At 46.4% G+C, this 20,525-nt stretch overlaps 1 protein-coding gene across 7 annotated transcripts in view; it reads right to left on the bottom strand.

Annotated features, from left to right (window-relative positions):
- Window positions 1-20,525, bottom strand: part of LOC106562832 (spectrin alpha chain, non-erythrocytic 1) — a 73,673-nt gene that overhangs the window by 37,092 nt on the left and 16,056 nt on the right. For 6 of the 7 annotated variants that reach the window (XM_014127862.2, XM_045689818.1, XM_014127864.2 and 3 more), the window contains exons 1-13: window positions 19,996-20,289; window positions 4,762-5,001; window positions 4,309-4,434; window positions 3,498-3,638; window positions 2,875-3,155; window positions 2,456-2,755; window positions 2,092-2,227; window positions 1,853-1,954; window positions 1,594-1,731; window positions 1,369-1,479; window positions 1,201-1,278; window positions 891-1,046; window positions 438-642 (exon numbers count right to left, since the gene is read on the bottom strand). In XM_014127862.2, coding sequence (XP_013983337.1) covers window positions 438-642; window positions 891-1,046; window positions 1,201-1,278; window positions 1,369-1,479; window positions 1,594-1,731; window positions 1,853-1,954; window positions 2,092-2,227; window positions 2,456-2,755; window positions 2,875-3,155; window positions 3,498-3,638; window positions 4,309-4,434; window positions 4,762-5,001; window positions 19,996-20,082 — 2,101 coding nt within the window. In that variant the 5' untranslated portion in view covers window positions 20,083-20,289. Of the gene's footprint in view, window positions 1-437; window positions 643-890; window positions 1,047-1,200; window positions 1,279-1,368; window positions 1,480-1,593; window positions 1,732-1,852; window positions 1,955-2,091; window positions 2,228-2,455; window positions 2,756-2,874; window positions 3,156-3,497; window positions 3,639-4,308; window positions 4,435-4,761; window positions 5,002-19,995; window positions 20,290-20,525 lie in introns of those variants that run through there. The other variant, XM_014127867.2, reaches the window with a different exon arrangement.

Genomic DNA, 20,525 nt, shown 5'->3' with positions numbered 1-20,525 from the left:
TCGGTTACTGGCCGAACACTCTTAAGAGCTTAGCTACCTATGCTACCAGCTTATACGAACGAGTGTTAGCATTTAGCAGTCACTTCTTCTAAACCTGAAAAGTGACTACTTCTAAAATGTTACGCAGAAAAACCAGCCAAATATATCCAAACCTGATTTTAGTAACCACATTGTGGGCGAGTTACAAGGCATCAATTACGATGGATTTGACGAATAACCACTTTGTTAGATCAGACTTGTTGAATGTGCACCAATCTGGCGTCCTTCATATATCCTCCACGATCTGCGTTCCATTGACCTTTTTACCACATCTATTCACTAGCATTGCCGCCATTTTGTACTACATCCACTTGAGGGAAACACAAAATGGCGATCGCTATAATAATAGCCACACACTTCATCCGAATTTCATCTCTCCTCCACTCTCGTTGTCTCACCTTTGAGTTCGGTGGCCTCCAGCAGCTTCTTCCACTGGGAGCTGACCTCGTCCATGCGTACAGACACCTCGTCGGCGGCGTAGTGCTTCCCATCTAGGAGCTCCTGGCCAGACTTCTGCAGAGCATCGATGCGGCTCTGGTTGGCTGACAGCTCCGCCTCGAAGGCCTGGTGCTTCTGGACCTTGCCCTGCAGGTTTGACGGGTCCTGGGGACAACAGAGAGAGCAGAGAGATGGTGTAAGGAACGTGTTGCTATTAGGCCAGAGTACTGTGAATAAGAATCTGTGTGGTTCACTGTGGTACTGCATCCTAATGGGATCTCGTAGCAGTCTAGGAGAAAGCCATGTTGAGCATTGAAACCCCATTATAAAGTAGCTAGCTAACTAGCTAAAGTATACCACTATAAAGTAGATAGCTAAAGTAGCTAGCTAAGAAACACTGGTTCCAACCGTACCTTGTAGGCTTCGTCGGTGGCCGTCTTCATCTTCTCATTGATCCAGCTCTTGAGTTCGTCCGAGTCACGGAAGAACTGCTGCAGGTGGAAGGAGTCCTCCAGAGCGGCGCGGCGTGACTGAGCACGCTCGTGCAGGGCGTTGCGGCGGCTCAGCAGCTACAGGAGGAAACACAGATAGGGATGACATTTTATACACAACACCCAGAATATTATATAAACAGATAGAGTTCAAAGTGCTGCAAACATAGGACACATTCCGGTCCTTATCGTATTCATGTGTATGTGCAGAATGTTTCCTCTCTGTACTTACAGCATCTCTACGAGTAGCAACATCCTCCTTGGCATAGTGGTTGTTCTGGATCAGTTTGGTGGCAAATTCATCCAGGGCCTAAAGAGAAAGAGGTCAGTGGTTAAGTTTAAGATTTGAGGAATGAAAGCGAATTCTAGATCTATGGTTATGGCTAGGACAGGTACTCACAGTGATCTTCTCCTCCTGAGCGCTGAGGGACTTCTCAAAGTCCTCGTGTTTCTTAAGCAAGGCCTCCACGCTGTCAAGAGAGTCACCAAGGTCCTCGTTCAGAAGGAAAGCCTGGACATACACAAAAAAGCATACTTACTTATTAGGATCACACACCCCACCATTTTGGAGAATAATTTTTGGGTGAGTATATTGTTTATTATTATTGTGTGTGGATGGATATACCTCTTGCTTGCTCATCCAGTTGTCGACCTGCTCTGTGTCCCTGTAGAAGAGCTGCAGGTCCATGCACTGCTCGTACTGCTGCCTACGCACCTCCCACAGCTCCAGCAGAGACTCCTTCTCTTCAGTCAGGACACCCAGCTACACATAAAAATAAACAAGGTAAAAGGAGGATCAATGAATCTGTGTGGAAATCCATGTTAAAAGTTATGAAGCCAAAACCAAGGACAGAAACAACGGGAGAAAGAAAGACCAGTCCTACCTTCTCCTTGACCTCCTCTAAGGCGTAGTGTCCGGTGTTGAGCAGGGCCTGACCGGCTTCGTCCGTGGCTTTGAAGCTGTCCTCATGGGCATCAATCTCACCCTAAGGACCACACACACACACACACAGTAAACATCAGCAACATTGGAGGAAAAACGAGCATCACCGATTGAAGATCTGAGAAAATGTACTTTTCAACTGCTAAAATAAAGTTAATTAATTTCAGTGTGTTTCTGTACCTTGTGCTCCTGGTGGCGGTCGAGGAGAGCCTCGGCTCCGGCCACGTCGTTGGCCAGCTCGTCAGCGTTGATCAGGGCCTTCATCTCCGTCACCCAGCTGGTCAGGTCACGGAAGTCTGCAGTGTAGCGCTGCAGCCTGCAGGGGGCCAAACACACAGACAGTCAGAGAGGGTTCTACATACTTTCAACTAAACAGGGCCCAAATGGCTGGTATAGGAGTTGTTTGACCATGCTATTGTTGGGTGGTCGCTGTGTTGAGTACAGTGGTGTTACAATAACGGTATGGTAGTGACATAGTAACATTACGGTGTTGACACAGTAAAGCTACAGTGTTCGCTGTTAGGGCAGCCAGCGTGGTAACAACCTGTAGGAGTCGTTGAGGTGGGCGTGACGCTCAGCGGCCAGCGTGCGGATCTGCTCCCAGTTGGTGATGAGCTCGTCCCTCTTCAGGTGGATCTGGGAAGCGTTCTGGGGGTGGGTCTGCTGCAGACGTTCAGCCTCTCCCCCCAAAGTGTTGACCTTGTCCTCCAGGGCAGCCAGGTCTCTCTCCAGGCCCTCGTGCTTGCGCAGCAGGGCCTGAACGCTGGCCAGGTCCCGGCCAAAGTCATCGGACGCCATGAGCTGCTCCTTCTCCTTGATCCAGCTGATGGTCTCGTCCACATCCCTGGAGGCCACATAACATATACACCCAGTCAGAAGTCTAAATTTCTTGATTCTCTCAGGTCTTTTGTGGCTTCTCTATCACAGCCACCCACACTCCAAAACAGTCCGTCCTGGACATACCTGTTGAAGCGCTGCACCTCGGCGGCTCCAAACAGCCTGCCCTGCCTCTGCTGCGCCAGGCCCTTGAGCCTCTGCCAGGCAGCGTTCACCTCCTCCTGCTTACGGACGATGAGCTCCGCCTCGGGGTGAGACTCCTGGATCAGCTTGCCCGCTAGCTGGTTCACTTCGTTCACACGCTCCTCGTGAGCTGCCAGGTCCGTCTGAAACTCCTCAAACTTCTTCTGGAGCACCTCCACATGCTCCAAGTCCTGGCCCAGCTCCTCTGAGGTGGCCATGGCCTCCTGTTAAACACGGCTTTGGATTAGGATAGGTTATCTAGTAGGATCCTGTACACATGGTTTAGGGATGCTAATGTTTAGGATAGGTTGTCTTTAGGGTCCTATGGCAATGGTCTCCTGTTGGACATGATTTAGGGTAAGGCCATGTTGTCTATTAGGGTCCTGTAGACATGGTTAAGGCCATGGCCTCCAGTAGATATGTGTGTGTGTGTGTGTGTGTGTGTGTGTGTGTGTGTGTGTGTGTGTGTGTGTGTGTGTGTGTGTGTGTGTGTGTGTGTGTGTGTGTGTGTGTGTGGCGCGCGCGTGTGTGCGTGTGTGTGTGTGACTACAGGTTGAGACACTGACCTTGTCACTAATCCAGTCCAGGGCATCCTCACACTCGCGCAGGTACTGCACCAGCTTCTGGGCCTGCAGCAGATGAACACCTTTCTCCTTGGTCTTCTGCAGCAGCAGGTCCCAAAGACGGTGCAGCTCCTCCAGACGAGTCTGTTGGGCAGAAAGGGAGACAATTTGCACCACGAATGGAAGCTGATCCAAGACCAATAATCAGCCTCTCAGAGTAGGCGTGCTGATCTAGGATCAGGTCCCCTCTGTCAATATAACCTTATTCATTATGGGAAATCAGGGCCTGTATTCATAACGCATCTCACGGAAGGAGTGCTGACCTAGGATCAGGCCGCCATGTCCATGTGATCTTGTTCAATATGATCCAAAAGTTCAAACTGATCCTAAATCAGCACTCCTACTCTTGAGACGCTTTATGAATATGGGCCCAGTACTTGCTGAGGTTGTAGTTTGAGACCAAGATAAATGCTTATCAACGGAACAAAATGTTCCTTTTAGTCACACAAATCATGCACTTTTCATGAAGTATTCTTAACTATCGCATAACCACACAACAAACAGAACACTGGATCTGACAGAAGTGGGGTGGAACCTAAAAGTGAGAGAAACAGAAGAGCCAGGAGGTCGACAGCACTCAAGCACCTACTTTTATATACTCCGCCATATTGAAACTTGAGACTATGGGTCTCTAGAAAGTCCGGTAGGGAGTGAAGGACTGAACCAGACATGATCGGGGTTAAAAAGGGTAGATTGTGTAGTTCCATCTTGGTTAAGCATATAGCTCAGCGGACTGTGTGTATGTGTGTCTTACACGGATGGTTTCAGAGGCAAAGTGACCCTCGTAGATCATGAGGTTGCCAGTCTCGTCAAGCTTGATGATGGCCCCAGCGTTGGCCTGCACCTCTGCCTCGAAGGCCTGGTGTTTCTGGAGCTTGCCCTGTGGGGGAGGAGGCATGTTAGCGTGGCACAAAGACTAGTGGACAGGACAGACATACCTGGCCAAGGGTCACAGCAAAGAGGGTTTTATGACGTACTGATAATTCTGTGTGTGTGGTTTTATGGCCACGCTGTTTCATTTTGAATGGCTACTGGCAAGCCTTAAAGCCAGTAAATTCACAACAAGTGGCTTGTGCATCATAAAAGGTCAATGAAATCAGGATCTTTACTTCAGTATTCCCTTTTTTTCTATGCCCAGCTTACAGCTCCACCCAAGTCATAATTTATTTTATTAGCCTCAACTGGCTTCCTATCCGTCTGCACTGACCTGGAGGTTGGTAGGGTCCTTGTAGTTCTCATCGGAGGCGATCTGCAGCTTCTCCTGGATCCACTTCTCCAGCTCATCGGCATCGCGGCGAAAGAACTGGAAACGGTACGAGTCCTCCAGCTTCTGCCGGCGCACACCCGACAGCTCCTTGAAGCGCCGGTAGCGGTCCAACACCTGCTGCCGGCGCTCCTGGATGTCATCGGCAGACTCCAGCACTTTCACCCCACTGGTATCCATTCTCTGATAACACAAAAATACAGGGGGAAATTAGGATTTAGAACTTTTTATAATATTACAGGAGTAGCCCAATGTTCCCATAGAAAATAGAATTACTGATTGGCTATGCCTGTTGTAGTAATTATATTTCCGTTGTAGGCTAATCATTAATACTACTTTCATTTGCAACAGTGTTTCAGCTGCAACTTATGTTTTCTAGTTGTCAACATTAATAGTTCCTACAATTGGGATGAGTGGATGAGAATGTTAAGATGGCTGCTGGCAAATGCATGAGTGTATGAACAAGATGGCTGCTACCATTTGTCCATCCCTTTGAATAGAACAAAAATAAAATGGTCCAACTGAGCCTGCCATGGTTACGCTAGCATGATCACATTGAGTATTACTTATTTTATTTACCCCTTTTTCTCCCCAATTTTGTGGTATCCAAGTGGTAGTTACAGTCTTGTCCCATCTCTGCAACTCTCATACGGACTCAGGAGAGGCGAAGGTCGAGAGCCGTGCGCCCTCAGAAACTCAACCCAGCCTGCTTCTTGACACAACGCCCGCTTAACCCGGAAGCCAGCCGCACCAATGTGTCGGAGGAAACACTGGCGACCGTGTCAGCATGCACTATGCCCGGCCCGCCACAGGAGTCACTAGAGCGCGATGGGACAAGAACATCCCTGCCAGCCAAACCCTCCCCTAATCCGGACGACGCTGGGACAATTGTACGCCGCCCCATGGGTCTCCCGGTCGCGGCCGGCTGCAACAGAGCCTGGACCCGTACCAGGATCTCACTCAGGAGGCCCACATTGAGTATTTCTACTTTCCCGTCATCCGATTTCTCTCATGTTTAGGCTTTTAAAAACACAAGAGCTCGTAGAAATACAATACCTGTGGAGGACTTCCAAAAGCAGTTCCAAATATCACACAGTGCAGTTCATTCTTTTCTCTTTCCCTGGGGGCATTTGAACACAGTGCAGCACTTTATGGATCGCTACTCACCACACAAGAACGGATCTAGAGGAAATGCCACGTAACTTTGTGGAAGAGAACCAGACAAGGTTCTATGCTATGAATTGACAAAAACTCCCCAGTGAAGTAGCCAGCTCCTCTCCAGTCAAGCAGCTAAGATGACAAGAATGTCATGGGGGGAGGGGAAATAGGCAGAAATTCCACACAGCTCTGAACAAACAGTAACCAGGCCCCCATGCACAATAGGACTGCGTCTGTCAGCCCACACAGTGGCCCTCACCCCCCTCAAACCCCACCCATCCAACCATACACCAGGGGAGGGTGGAGGCCTGTAGGGAGATGAGTAGGGTGAGGTCAACAGACAGGGTCAGTGTCACCCACCCTGTATTCTTGTCCCCCAGCCTGGATAGCTGTTAGAGGACCACACTCTGGGTGGCTGTTACTCAGTCACTGCAAGGCAGGCATACCCCAAGTGCTTCCTCTCACACATTAATGGGAATGTGGGGCGTGGGCTACACATGTGGTGCTATTTAAGGAGTGTGTGTAACACCACAAATTCCTGAATTACCATCCAACGATTTAGGCCTTTGAGGCTGATGTAACAGTGAACTGTATCAGCTACATTGCATTCAAAATGGCAAGTTGGACCATTTTCCATCACTGAATATTTTAAATAGACAACATTTTGTTTTAGCACGTGAGGCCTCCAACCATGAGAACGACTGTAGGATTTTCACCCAAAAATATAGAGTACCAGTCAAAAGTTTAGACACACCTTCTCATTCAAGGTCTTTTTTTTTTTTTTTTAAACCATTTTTCTACATTGTAGAATAATAGCGAAGACATCAAAACTATGAAATAACACATGGAATCATGTAATAAACAACAAAAAAGTTATTTTAAGTAGCCACCCTTTGCCTTGACAGCTTTGCACACTCTTGGCATTCTCTCAACCAGCTTCATGACAGTCACCTGGAAGGCTTTTCCAACAGTCTTGAAGAAGTTCCCACATATGCTGAGCATTTGCATCTGTTATTCCTTCACTCTGCGGTTCAACTCATTCAACCCATCTCAATTGGGTTGAAGTCAGGTGATTGTGGATGCCATGCCATCTGATGCAGCACTACATCACTCTCCTTCTTGGTCAAATAGCCCTTACACAGCCTGGAGGTGTGTTGGGTCATTGTCTTGTGAAAAATAAATGATAGTCCCACTAAGCCCAAAGCAGACGGGATGGCGTATTGCTGCAGAATGTGGTGGTAGCCATGCTGGTTAAGTGTGCCTTGAATTCTAAATAAATCACTGACAGTGTCACCAGCAAAGCACCCCCACACCTCCTCCTCCATGCTTCACAGTGGGAACCACACATGCGGAGATTATCCATTCACCTTCTCTGTGTCTAACAAAGACACGGCGGTTGGAACCTAAAATCTTACATTTGGACCAAAGGACAGATTTCCACTGGTCTAATGTCCATTGCTCGTGTTTCTTGGCTCAAGCAAGTCTCTTCTTATTGATGTCCTTTAGTAGTGGTTTCTTTGCAGTAATTCAACCATGAAGGCCTGATTCTCCTCTGAACAGTTGACGTTGAGATGTGTCTGTTACTTGAACTCTGCGAAACATTTATTTGGGCTGCAATTTCTGAGGCTGGCAACTCTAATGAACTTATCCTCTGCAGCAGAGGTAACTCTGGGTCTTCCTTTCCTGTGGCAGTCCTCATGAGAGCCAATTTCATCATAGCGCTTGATGCTTTTTGCGACTGCACTTGAAGAAACTTTCAAAGTTCTTGACATTTTCTGGATTGTCTGACCTTCACGTCTTAAAGTAATGATGGACAGTCGTTTCTGCCTTTTTTGCATAATATGGACTTGGTCTTTTACCAAATAGGGTTGGTATACAGAAGATAGCCCTATCTTGTCACAACACAACTGATTGGCTCAAACGCATTAAGAAGGGAAAAAAACACAAATGAACTTTTAAGAAGGCACACCTGTTAATTTAAATGCATTTCAGGTGACTATGTCATGAAGCTGGTTGAGAGAATGCCAAGAGTGTACAAAGCTGTCATCAAGGCAAAGAGTGGCTACTTTGAAGAATCTCAAATATACTGCTCAAAAAAATAAAGGGAACACTTAAACAACACAATGTAACTCCAAGTCAATCACACTTCTGTGAAATTAACTGTCCACTTAGGAAGCAACACTGAGTGACAATAAATTTCACATGCTGTTGTGCAAATGGAATAGACAACAGGTGGAAATGATAGGCAATTAGCAAGACACCCCCAATAAAGGAGTGGTTCTGCAGGTGGGGACCACAGACCACTTCTCAGTTCCTATGCTTCCTGGCTGATGTTTTGGTCACTTTTGAATGCTGGCGGTGCTTTCACTCTAGTGGTAGCATGAGACGGAGTCTACAACCCACACAAGTGGCTCAGGTAGTGCAGCTCATCCAGGATGGCACATCAATGCGAGCTGTGGCAAGAAGGTTTGCTGTGTCTGTCAGCGTAGTGCCCAGAGCATGGAGGCGCTACCAGGAGACAGGCTAGTACATCAGGAGACGTGGAGGAGGCCGTAGGAGGGCAACAACCCAGCAGCAGGACCGCTACCTCCGCCTTTGTGCAAGGAGGAGTAGGAGGCCAGAGCCCTGCAAAATGACCTCCAGCAGGCCACAAATGTGCATGTGTCTGCTCAAACGGTCAGAAACAGACTCCATGAGGGTGGTATGAGGGCCCGACGTCCACAGGTGGGGGTTGTGCTTACAGCCCAACACCGTGCAGGACGTTTGGCATTTGCCAGAGAACACCAAGATTGGAAAATTCGCCACTGGCGCCCTGTGCTCTTCACAGATGAAAGCAGGTTCACACTGAGCACGTGACAGACGTGACAGAGTCTTGAGACGCCGTGGAGAACGTTCTGCTGCCTGCAACATCCTCCAGCATGACCGGTTTGGCGGTGGGTCAGTCATGGTGTGGGGTGGCATTTCTTTGGGGGCCGCACAGCCCTCCATGTGCTCGCCAGAGGTAGCCTGACTGCCATTAGGTACCGAGATGAGATCCTCAGACCCCTTGTGAGACCATATGCTGGTGCGGTTGGCCCTGGGTTCCTCCTAATGTAAGACAATGCTAGACCTCATGTGGCTGGAGTGTGTCAGCAGTTCCTGCAAGAGGAAGGCATTGATGCTATGGACTGGCCCGCCCGTTCCCCAGACCTGAATCCAATTGAGCACATCTGGGACATCATGTCTCGCTCCATCCACCAACGCCACGTTGCACCACAGACTGTCCAGGAGTTGGCGGATGCTTTAGTCCAGGTCTGGGAGGAGATCCCTCAGGAGACCATCCGCCACCTTATCAGGAGCATGCCCAGGCGTTGTAGGGAGGTCATACAGGCACGTGGAGGCCACACACACTACTGAGCCTCATTTTGACTTGTTTTAAAGGACATTACATCAAAGTTGGATCAGCCTGTAGTGTGGTTTTCCACTTTAATTTTGAGTGCGACCCCAAATCCAGACCTCCATGGGTTGATAAATTGGATTTCCATTGATTATATTTGTGTGATTTTGTTGTCAGCACATTCAATTATGTAAAGAAAAAAGTATTTACTAAGATTATTTCATTCATTCAGATCTAGGATGTGTTATTTTAGTGTTCCCTTTATTCTTTTGAGCAGTGTATATTTAGATTTTTTTGTTAACTTTTTTGTTATTTCATATTTTTTTTACGTCATCACTATTATTCTACAATGTAAAATGTACATTTACCCATCATTTAGCAGACATTCTTATCCAGAGCAACTTACAAATTGGTGCATTCACCTTATGATATCCAGTGGAACAACCACTTTAGAATAGTACATCTATATATTTTTTGGGGGGGAGGGTAGGGGGGGAGGGTTAGAAGGATTACTTAATCCTATCCCAGGTATTCCTTAAAGAGGTGGGGTTTCAGGTGTCTCCGGAAGGTGGTGATTGACTCCGCTGTCCTGGCGTCATGAGGGAGCTTGTTCCACCATTGGGGTGCCAGAGCAGCGAACAGTTTTGACTGGGCTGAGCGGGAACTGTGCTTCCGCAGAGGTAGGGAGGCGAGCAGGCCAGAGGTGGATGAACGCAGTGCCCTTCTTTGGGTGTAGGGACTGATCAGAGCCTGAAGGTACGGAGATGCCGTTCCCCTCACAGCTCCGTAGGCAAGCACCATGGTCTTGTAGCAGATGCGAGCTTCAACTGGAAGCCAGTGGAGTGTGCGGAGGAGCAGGGTGACGTGAGAGAACTTGGGAAGGTTGAACACCAGACGGGCTGCGGCGTTCTGGATGAGTTGTAGGGGTTTAATGGCACAGGCAGGGAGCCCCGCCAACAGCGAGTTGCAGTAATCCAGACGGGAGATGACAAGTGCCTGGATTAGGACCTGCGCCGCTTCCGTGAAACCCTACAACCCGTATCCTATGACGCCGTAGCTAACTGGCATGCTAGCATCCAATAACACACGGTTAAGACCAATACTTGGTTACAACAAACTACCAATGGATCATTCGTGTCCGTGTCTAGTTCCTTTCATAACGCAGAAGTAATTAAACGTTGGCTAGCTAACACAAAGTCAGTCCTGCTAGCTACACAAGTGGACTACACAACTCGAAAGTTCAGAAAGTTAAGGGTTTTTACTATTTAAGAAAAACCCTTCAATGAGTAGGTGTCTCTAAAACTTTTGACTGGTAGTGTAAATTCAAATGAATTCTATGTCGCCCCAGCCCTAAACCTGGAGTCTTTCTCAGGGCGGCGTTACCTACACTGTGGCTTATCAGGTCACTGTGACCTCTGATACACCCTGACCAGGCCATGGTGGAAGGAGGCCAGTCCAGCTGAACACCATAGCTAGAAAACTCACAGCCCCCTTCATCTCAGGTCAGGACTGTGTGAGCATGAGTCTCTCACCCAGTTCCAATAGACCATCTCATACCGCTTTCATACACTGGCTTAAGACATTCTCTAAATAAATTGTCGTAACCATTTTACTTCCAGCTTGTTCTCAAGTGCTTCCATAATTAAAGATACAGATATGTTGTCTCACAACAGACATGGATAAGACAATGTGATATGATGAAAATGAACAGAATTCAGTGAAACATGAATCCTAATTACTTTCAGTAAGGAGGGACAGAACATTGATCTGTCAGTGAACACCATGAGCAAAGGAAAACACACACAGAGAGACAGAGATAAAATATCACTGACAGTCAATCAGTCAAATGGGGACGGGGACGACTGCTAGACCAGATGAGAGGCCCACTGTTAGAGCACAGCCAGCACAGCTCCCATTCAGACTGAGAAAAAGAGGGATGAGAAATAGATGGAAGGAGAAAGAGTGAAATGGTCCATATCTAACAGTAGGATTAGTGGTGTCAGCAGTATGGTGGCTTTCCATTCAGCAGATCCAGGAAAAGCTGCCTGGTCTGGTCCACAAAGGGGCTTCTGGGCTGGCTGGCTCTCCTCAACACGCAACAGACCAGTTTGTTGCCTGATTCCATTTCTCCCAAAACAACCTCTATCCATCCATCACACCATTAAGCTAACCCACGGAGGAGACACCACCAGCGCTAACATAGGAAACTTAGGGACCAATCAAGTGGTGATTGTTCTGAATAGCTCTTGGGAGTACATGGCCACTGCCATCGAAACAAATACAGCTACATAGAAATGGCAGAAATAACTGACTAGATTGTGAAAAACAACAAGGGTCAGGCTGTCTGACTAAGCTGATTACTAGCCTCTCTACATTGGCCCATTTTCTGTAAAAAGCAACCGACTAGTTGATACCCCCCACATCCCCTAACACCAGTCCCAATTCACTGACGGCTTAAATCATCCCAGAATTTAGCTGACCCCGACCCGTTCTGCTCTGATATCTGCCTGTGAGTATAAATGCACACACTTCTTGAATAGTATGCTAACTGTGCTGAGGGACAGCCCTCTGGACCATTGAGAAAACAGCCTTTCGAACATGTCTTTGGGGCACCGGCCTCTCCTGGGAGAGACTGTGCTGCTCTTTGACACAATGCGCCAAAGTTATTGTAGAAGGAGTGACGCAACAATATCTGTAAAATTCGCTGCTTTGTTGTAAACTTGAAATCACACAAACTGCAGAGTTTGGCCTCTTGACGAGTGGCTTAAAATCCAATTGAATCTGTGTGCAGTTCCAGGTGACAAGTAAATGGTTACATTACAGACCAAAATACATTTGGTAGTATTTATCAAATTACATGAATTAACTTGTGGAGGGAGGAGGTTGTATCTATCTTCGACCGCCAGAAGGCCCTCTAGCACAGTGCTTCTGCAATAGCAGATAGCACTCAACTCCGAATGGTGTGAATGGTAGATAACACCAACTCCAACCACCTGCATCTACCACCTCCCTCTCTCTGACACTTTCCCTCCTTCACTCCCTCAACCACCACACACACACACACACACACACACACACACACACACACACACTACTAAACAGCAGAGCGGAAGACTTCCTAGAAGCTCACTGTTTATGTAATCCTTGCCCTCTCTCCAACAAGCACATAACATTTTAGTGTTAAGAGGAGGAGACTGAGAAACACCATGCACAATCTCCATCCGCATGGCAATAGGTTAGTCAAAGTCCAACCACCTGATTTCTAAACCGTGCAAGCAGCAATTATTTTTTTTTTGTTTTAAACGCTCCATGGTGGTTAAGACTTCTACCTAACAGTGTTTAGGACTGGCCTACTGTACACATACAGAGGCTGTTTATTGAGGTGGTGGACCCACATCCTGTTGTGGTGAGGCCACTAAACACATTGTACTAGACCACATGAAGGACGGATCGTCTTGCTAACTATAGGCCTAGATACCAGGAGAGAAGTATGGGTTAAATACTGACACTGGTAGCTAGGCTAAATTGCCACTTCAGTACCAAGTTCATAAGACATCTTCTGAAAAACAAAGACATTATGTCAGTACTCAAGCACAGGCCGGCACACTTGAAGCGTTATGTAATCTTAGCTGTTTCAAGGTTCTCTAGAAGCCTCTTCGTTCCCTCAGTCCTCCCCTTCAGTCATTTAGCAGAGGTGCATTCAACTTGTGTTTTTCAATGCAAATCAAATTTAATTTGTCACATGCGCCGAATACAACAGGTGTAGGTAGACCTTACAGTGAAATTCTTACAAGCCCTTAACCAACAATGCAGTTAAGAAAATAGAGTTAAGAAAATATTTACAAAATTAACTAAAGTAAAAAAAAAATTAAAAAAAAAAGTTACAATGAAATAACAATAACGAGGCTATATACAGGGGTTACTGGTACCGAGTAAATGTGCAGGGGTACAGATTAGTCGAGGTAATTTGTACATTTAGGTAGGGGTAAAGTGACTATGCATAGATATTAACAGTGAGAAGCAGCAGTGTAAAAACAATGCAAATACTTCAGATGGCAATTTGATGAATTGTTCAGCAGTCTTATGACTTGGGCTGGTAGAAGCTGTTAAGGAGCCTTTTGGACCTAGACTTGGCGCTCCGGTACCGCTTGCCGAGCGGTAGCAGAGAGAATAGTCTGACTTGGGTGACTAGTCTGACAATTTTTTGGCCTTCCATTGACACCTCCTAGTATAGAGATCTTACTGGGAGGAAGCTTAGCCCCAGTGATGTACTGGGCTGTACGCAATACCCTATGTAGCGCCTTACGGTCGGATGCCAAACAGTTGCCATTCCAAGCGGTGATGCAACCAGTCAGAATGCTCTCGATGGTGCAGCTGCACTTTGAGGATCTTGGGACCCACGCCAAATCTTTTCCGTCTCCTCGTGCCCTCTAAACGACTGTCTTGGTGTGTTTGGACCATGACCATGGAACTTGAAACTCAACCTGCTCCACTACAGCCCCGTCAATGTGAATGGGGGCGTGTTCGGCCCTCCTTTTCCTGTAGTTCACGGTCAACTCCTTCGTCTTGCTCACGTTGAGGGAGAGGTTGTTGTCCTGACACCACACTGCCAGGTCTCTGACCTCCTCCCTATAGGCCGTCTTATCGATCAGGCCTACCACCGTTGTGTTGTCAGCAAACTTGACGGTGTTGTAGTCGTGCTTGGTCACGCAGTCATGGGTGAACAGTGAGTACAGGAGGGGACTAAGCACGCACCCCTGATGGGCCCCCATTTTGAGGATCAGCGTGGCAGATGTGTTGTTGCCTACCCTTACCACCTGGGGGCAGCCCGTCAGAAAGTCCAGGATCCAGTTGCAGAGGGAGGTTTTTTAGTCCCAGGGTCCTTAGCTTAGTGATGAGCTTTGTGGGCACTATGGTGTTGAACACTGAGCTGTAGTCAATGAACAGCATTCTCACGTAGGTGTTCCTTTTATCCAGGTGGGAAAGGGCAGTGTGGAGTACGATTGAAATTGAGTCATCTGTGGATCTGTTGGTGCAGTATGCGAATTAGAGTGGGTCTAGGGTTTCCGGCATTATGGTGTTGATGTGAGCCATGAACAGCCTTCATGGCTACCGACCTGAGTGCTTCGGGGCAGTAGTCATTTAGGCAGGTTAGGCGTTCTTGGGAACAGGGACTTTGGTGGTCTGCTTGAAACATGTAGGTATTACAGACTTGCTCAGGTAAAGGTTGAAAAAGTCAGTGAAGACACTTGCCAGTTGGTCCGTGCATGCTCTGAGTACACGTCCTGGTAATCCGTCTGGCCCCGCTGCCTTGTGAATGTTGACCTGTTTAAAGGTCTTGCTCACATCGGCTACGGAGGGCATGATCACACAGTCGTCCGGAACAGCTGGTGCTCTCATGCATGCTTTAGTGTTGCTTGCCTCGAAGCGAGCATTAAAAAAAAAGGCATTTACCCTCTCTGGTAGGCTCGTGTCACTGGGCATCTCGCAGCTGGGTTTCCCTTTGTAGTCAGTAATAGTTTGCAAGCCCTGCCACATCCGACGAGCATCAGAGCCGGTGTAGTAGGATTCAATCTAAGTCGTATATTGACACTTTGCCTGTTTGGTGGTTCATTTGAGGGCATAGCGGGATTTCTTATAAGTGTCCGGATTAGTCTCCCACTCCTTGAAAGAGGCAGCTCTAGCCTTTAGCTCAGTGCGGATGTTGCCTGTAATCCATGGCTTCTGGTTGGGATGTGTACATATGGTCACCGTGGGGACGACATCGTCAATGTACTTCTTGATGAAGCCGGTGACTGAGGTGGTATACTCCTCAATGCAATTGGATGAATCCCGGAACATACTCCAGTCTGTGCAAGCAAAACAGTTCTGTAGCGTAGCATCCGCGTCATCTGACCACTTCCGTATTGAGCGAGTCACTGGTACTTCCTGCTTTAGTTTTTGCTTGTAAGCATGAATCACGAGGATAGAATTATGGTCAGATATGCCAAATGGAGGGTGAGGGAGAGCTTTGTTCGCGTCTGTGTGTGTGGAATAAGTTTTACCAGAAGTCGCCGTTCTGTCTTGCTGCATATTATCCGTGTCGTCCTTCAGCCACGACTCGGTGAAACACAGTTTTTAATGTCCCGTTGGTAGGATAGTCTCGAACAGAGCTCATCCAGTTTATTCTCCAGTGATTGCACGTTGCAGCCCCGGTATCTCTGTCTTTTCTTAATGCAAATGACGGTGATTTGGGCCTGGTCCGGGAGCAACAGCATATCCTTCACGTCAGACTCATTAAAGAAAGAAATCTTTGTCCAGTTCGAGGTGAGTAATCACTGTTCTGATATCCAGAAGCTATTTTCAGTCATAAGAGACGGTACCAGAAACACAAAATAAGTTAAAGAATACGGAAAAAAATATATAAAAATAGCACAATTGGTTAGGAGCCCGTGAAAACGGCAGCCATTCACTCCGGTGCCTGAATGAAGGGAATCAGCATTATCCTAAACGAATAGCCTATTGTTTTGCTATTCCTGATAATATTAACTCAAAAGCAAATATTTTCACATAGTTACTGTTTGCCATAGCTCTTCGTCACTGAAGTAACCACCACACACACTACCTTTTCAGACATAGCTAATGTTATGAAGGCATATTATATAAAAGATATGATCGGGCAGGCTTAAACAGCTTGCTGAAAAGGGGTTGGGGTGAGGACAAGATGGTGGAATGAGCTATATCTGGTCTAGAGTGATATGATCTTTCTCCTAGTAATGGAGGACAGGAGACATGGAAGGAGCAAGTCTCCAAATGAGGTTTGGCTATTATCTCTGTATTATAGAGATGTCTGGGCCTCTCGAGTGGCGCAGCAGTCTAAGGCACTGCATTGCAGTGCTAGAGGCGTCACTACAGACCCGGGTTTGATCCCAGGCTTTGTCGCAGCCGGCCGCGACCAGGAGACGGCGCACAATATGAGGCGGCGCACAATTGGCCCAGCATCGTCCGGGTCCGGGGAGGGTTTGGCTGGCCGGGATGTCCTTGTCCCATCGCGCTCTAGCAAATCCTTGTGGCGGGTCGGGCGCATGCACACTGACTTCGGTCACCAGATGTACGTTGTTTCCTCCGAGACATTGGTGCGGCTGGCTTCCGGGTTAAGCGAGCAATGTGTCAAGAAGCAGTGTTTCGGATGATGCATGACTCTCGACCTTCGCCTCTCCCGAATCTGTACGAGAGTTGCAGCGATGAGACAAGTCTAACTACTAATTGGATATCACAAAATTGGGGAGAAAAGGGGTAAAAAAAAATAAAAATAGAGTCTCAAATTCCCACCACGGCGGCAATGCTTTGACAATACCGTATCTATTCCCACCCTCTCACCATTTTAAAAATCAGGTCTTTCTCATAAAGACATGCCACAGATTCCATTCGAGGAGGCCAGAGATATTTTTAGAGCCCTGTGTGGCTCCCATCGCTGCCCAAGTTTGCAGAGAGAAATCGCTCTACGGAGAGAGAATGCAAAAAGTGGGTGGGAGGGAGGGAATGAGAAGGAGGGGAGGCGAGGGGTATCGATTTGCTCCATTAGAATTACTGCCACGCATAGTACCACGACCTAGATAATTCATTTGAGCGCTGCGAAGTCCTCGCTGCCTTCCTGGCATAAATTTATTAATTTAGATTTGATGGAGAACAAATAAGGATTCTACCGAGGAGAAGAAAAAAAGTTGTTTTCACAGTTTCACTTTGACATCCCTACCTTATATGTTCAAATTTACACTGGCAAGTGAGAAAAACTTTAGTACCAGGTCATGGAAAAGCATTTTTTTCTTAACCTCTATGGGCTAGGCTCAACAGCCAGTGTAATCCCGTGGCGCGTTATTCAAATACCTTAGAAATGCAAAACCTTCAATTTTTCTAAAATATGACTATTTTACACCATTTTAAAGACAAGACTCTCGTTAATCTAACCACACTGTCCGATTTCAAAAAGGCTTTACAACGAAAGCAAAACATTAGATTATGTCAGCAGAGTACACAGCCAGAAATAATCAGACACCCATTTTTCAAGCTAGCATATAATGTCACATAAACCCAAACCACAGCTAAATGTAGCACTAACCTTTGATGATCTTCATCAGATGACAACCCTAGGACATTATGTTATACAAGACATGCATGTTTTGTTCAATCAAGTTCATATTTATATCAAAAACCAGCTTTTTACATTAGCATGTGACTAGCATGTGACTAGCATTCCCACCGAACACTGCCGGTGAATTTCCTAAATTACTCACGATAAACGTTCACAAAAAACATACGAATTATTTTAAGAATTATAGATACAGAACTCCTCTATGCACTCGATATGTCCGATTTTAAAATAGCTTTTCAGTGAAAGCATATTTTGCAATATTCTCAGTAGATAGCCCGGCATCACAGGGCTAGCTATTTAGACACCCAGCAAGTTTAGCACTCATCAAAGTCAGATTTACTATAAGAAAAATGTTATTACCTTTGCTGTCTTCATCAGAATGCACTCCCAGGACTTCTACTTCAATAACAAATGTTGGTTTGGTCCAAAATAATCCATCATTATATCCAAACAGCGGCGTTTTGTTCGTGCGTTCAAGACACTATCCGAAAGGGTAAATAAGGGTGACGCGCATGGCGCAATTCGTGACAAAAAAATTCTAAATATTCCATTACCGTACTTCGAAGCATGTCAACCGCTGTTTAAAATCAATTTTTATGCAATTTTTCTCATAAAAAAAGCGATAATATTCCGACCGGGAATCTGCGTTTAGGTAAACAGACAAAAGAAAAGAAAGCATTCGGTCGACTCGGGTACGCGCCTAAGCCCATAGTACTCTGAGCGGCCACTTGCCAAAAGCGATAAAGTGTTTCAGCCAGAGCCTGCCTCGATATCGTTCAGCTTTTTCCCGGGCTCTGAGAGCCTATGGGAGCCGTAGGAAGTGTCACGTTATTGCAAAGATCCTCAGTCTTCAATAAAAAGAGCCAAGATGAAACACTACTTCTCAGACAGGCCACTTCCTGCATGGAATCTTCTCAGGTTTTGGCCTGCCATATGAGTTCTGTTATACTCACAGACACCATTCAAATAGTTTTAGAAACTTTAGGGTGTTTTCTATCCAAAGCCAATAATTATATGCATATTCTAGTTACTGGGCAGGAGTAGTAACCAGATTAAATCGGGTACGTTTTTTATCCGGCTGTGTCAATACTGTGTCAAGTTGACATTCGACGGTGGGTGGACCGGCGGCCATTTTTGGTAGTAATTGTATGTTGAAGATTCAACTAAATGTAAATGTCAAAATTATGTAACCAGCTACATTGCAGGGTTCTGAAGGGTTAAGTCCATTCTATTTCTATGATTTAAATGACACCCTGAATTTTTGGATTGACATTAAAACTTTGACAACCATGTTTGTAAGCTTTCAAATGATATCAAACTCAACCGTTGATCTTTTTCAGTGATGAACACATTGGAAGTCTCATGGAAGGGTGGGGTACGCAAAATTGGTCAACTTTGAGCACCTCTATCTCCTGAATGCTTCATGAAATGTAACTTCATGACCACTTTTACCATGGGCAAACATGTCTGAAAGGTGTTATTCAAATCAAAAGGGGTGCAGTCAGAAAGTGATTAATATCATATAGAACGATACACATTCCAGATGCATGTGCAAAGAGGAAAAGCAGCGCAGCAGAAAGGAAAAGGATATGGGCCCAACAATGCTTCAGTTCCCTTCCCTCTTGAGTGAACCTTAACCTCTCACAGCTCCCTCAGAGTCCTGGCCGATCGACAGCATGCCCAAGGGGGGATTTGAGTTAATTCGCAAAACCATCCAACCATCCACTGTTAAAACTATCTACAAAACTGAGATTAGGCTACATGACAAAATATTGAGCTCTATTGTTAATCTTTTTTTCACAAAACAGTCATACAAGTCCCAAAGCCTACTCTGGAACATTACCAAAACCGTCATACAAGTCCCAAAGCCTACTCTGGAACATTACCAAAACAGTCATACAAGTCCCAAAGCCTACTCTGGAACATTACCAAAACCGTCATACAAGTCCCAAAGCCTACTCTGGAACATTACCAAAACAGTCATACAAGTCCCAAAGCCTACTCTGGAACATTACCAAAACAATCATGTCTGGATTAGGCTAAATCAAAATGGCTGTCATCCAGTCAATGACGCATTGGAAAGACTGTGTCAAAAAAATTGACATCTGTGGAGGTTTACCATGCCGCACAACGCATGCAGTACACAGGCCTGAATCCAGTGATTCAATTACCATGGAGTCCAGTTAAAACCAATCAAATTACCAAATTAACCCAGTCCTGTCCACACAAAAAAATAAACGTTTTCTTACACACAAACAACGCATGCAGTAAACGCATGCCGGAATTCAGTGACTAATTACCATGAAAATAAACTAAAACCAATCAACTGACCAGAGTTAGATTAACAGTCCACCATATCCAGCTACTCAATTGAAATTCTCAAAATGAGAGGATATAGGCTAACCAGCAAACTGAAACCCAACGTTAGTTATAATCAGTGAGTCAAGATATTCTAGGCTCCTTATCCAGAGCCTTGTTCTGTCCAACCGTCTTTGCTATGTCCTATCAGTACCTGAGGAGAGGTGGTGGCCATAGTCTCCCTAGGCAGACGGGTTGTCTCCCGCTGTTGCCCTAGGTCTTGGATTTCCATGGTGGCCATGAAGCCAGCAGCAGTCACTCCAGTCTAGGCTCCAGATACAAATCTCAACTGATAAAAGGAAGAATGAGAAACTGAACGCCTCTTTTCTCTCTCTCTCTCTCTCTCTCACTCTCACTCTTCCGCTCTCTGCAGAGCAGACAGACGCATTGCCCCTGCAGTGGCTCGGCCGTGTCGGGAGCAAGCCAAGATAACGCCCAGCCCTTGCGTCTTTCCCTCTCCCTCCCGCCCTCTCTCCTCATGGCCTCCTTTCTCTCAAACAGTCCCACTGACTACTCTCAGCATTCTAGAAACTTCGATGAACACCCCAGCACACCCTTTTGATAGGAAAACAAACATGCACACACCACGCAAACACACATAGTAGTGACACACGTTAACTTCAGTTTTGTTTTAATAAACTGGGTCATGATGACAGGTGTCTGTGCTGGCTAAAGTCAACAACA

Source organism: Salmo salar, chromosome ssa11 (assembly GCF_905237065.1).
Source record: "Salmo salar chromosome ssa11, Ssal_v3.1, whole genome shotgun sequence".
Taxonomy (NCBI): Eukaryota; Metazoa; Chordata; class Actinopteri; order Salmoniformes; family Salmonidae; genus Salmo; species Salmo salar.
This window is presented reverse-complemented; position numbering and strand designations above follow the sequence as displayed.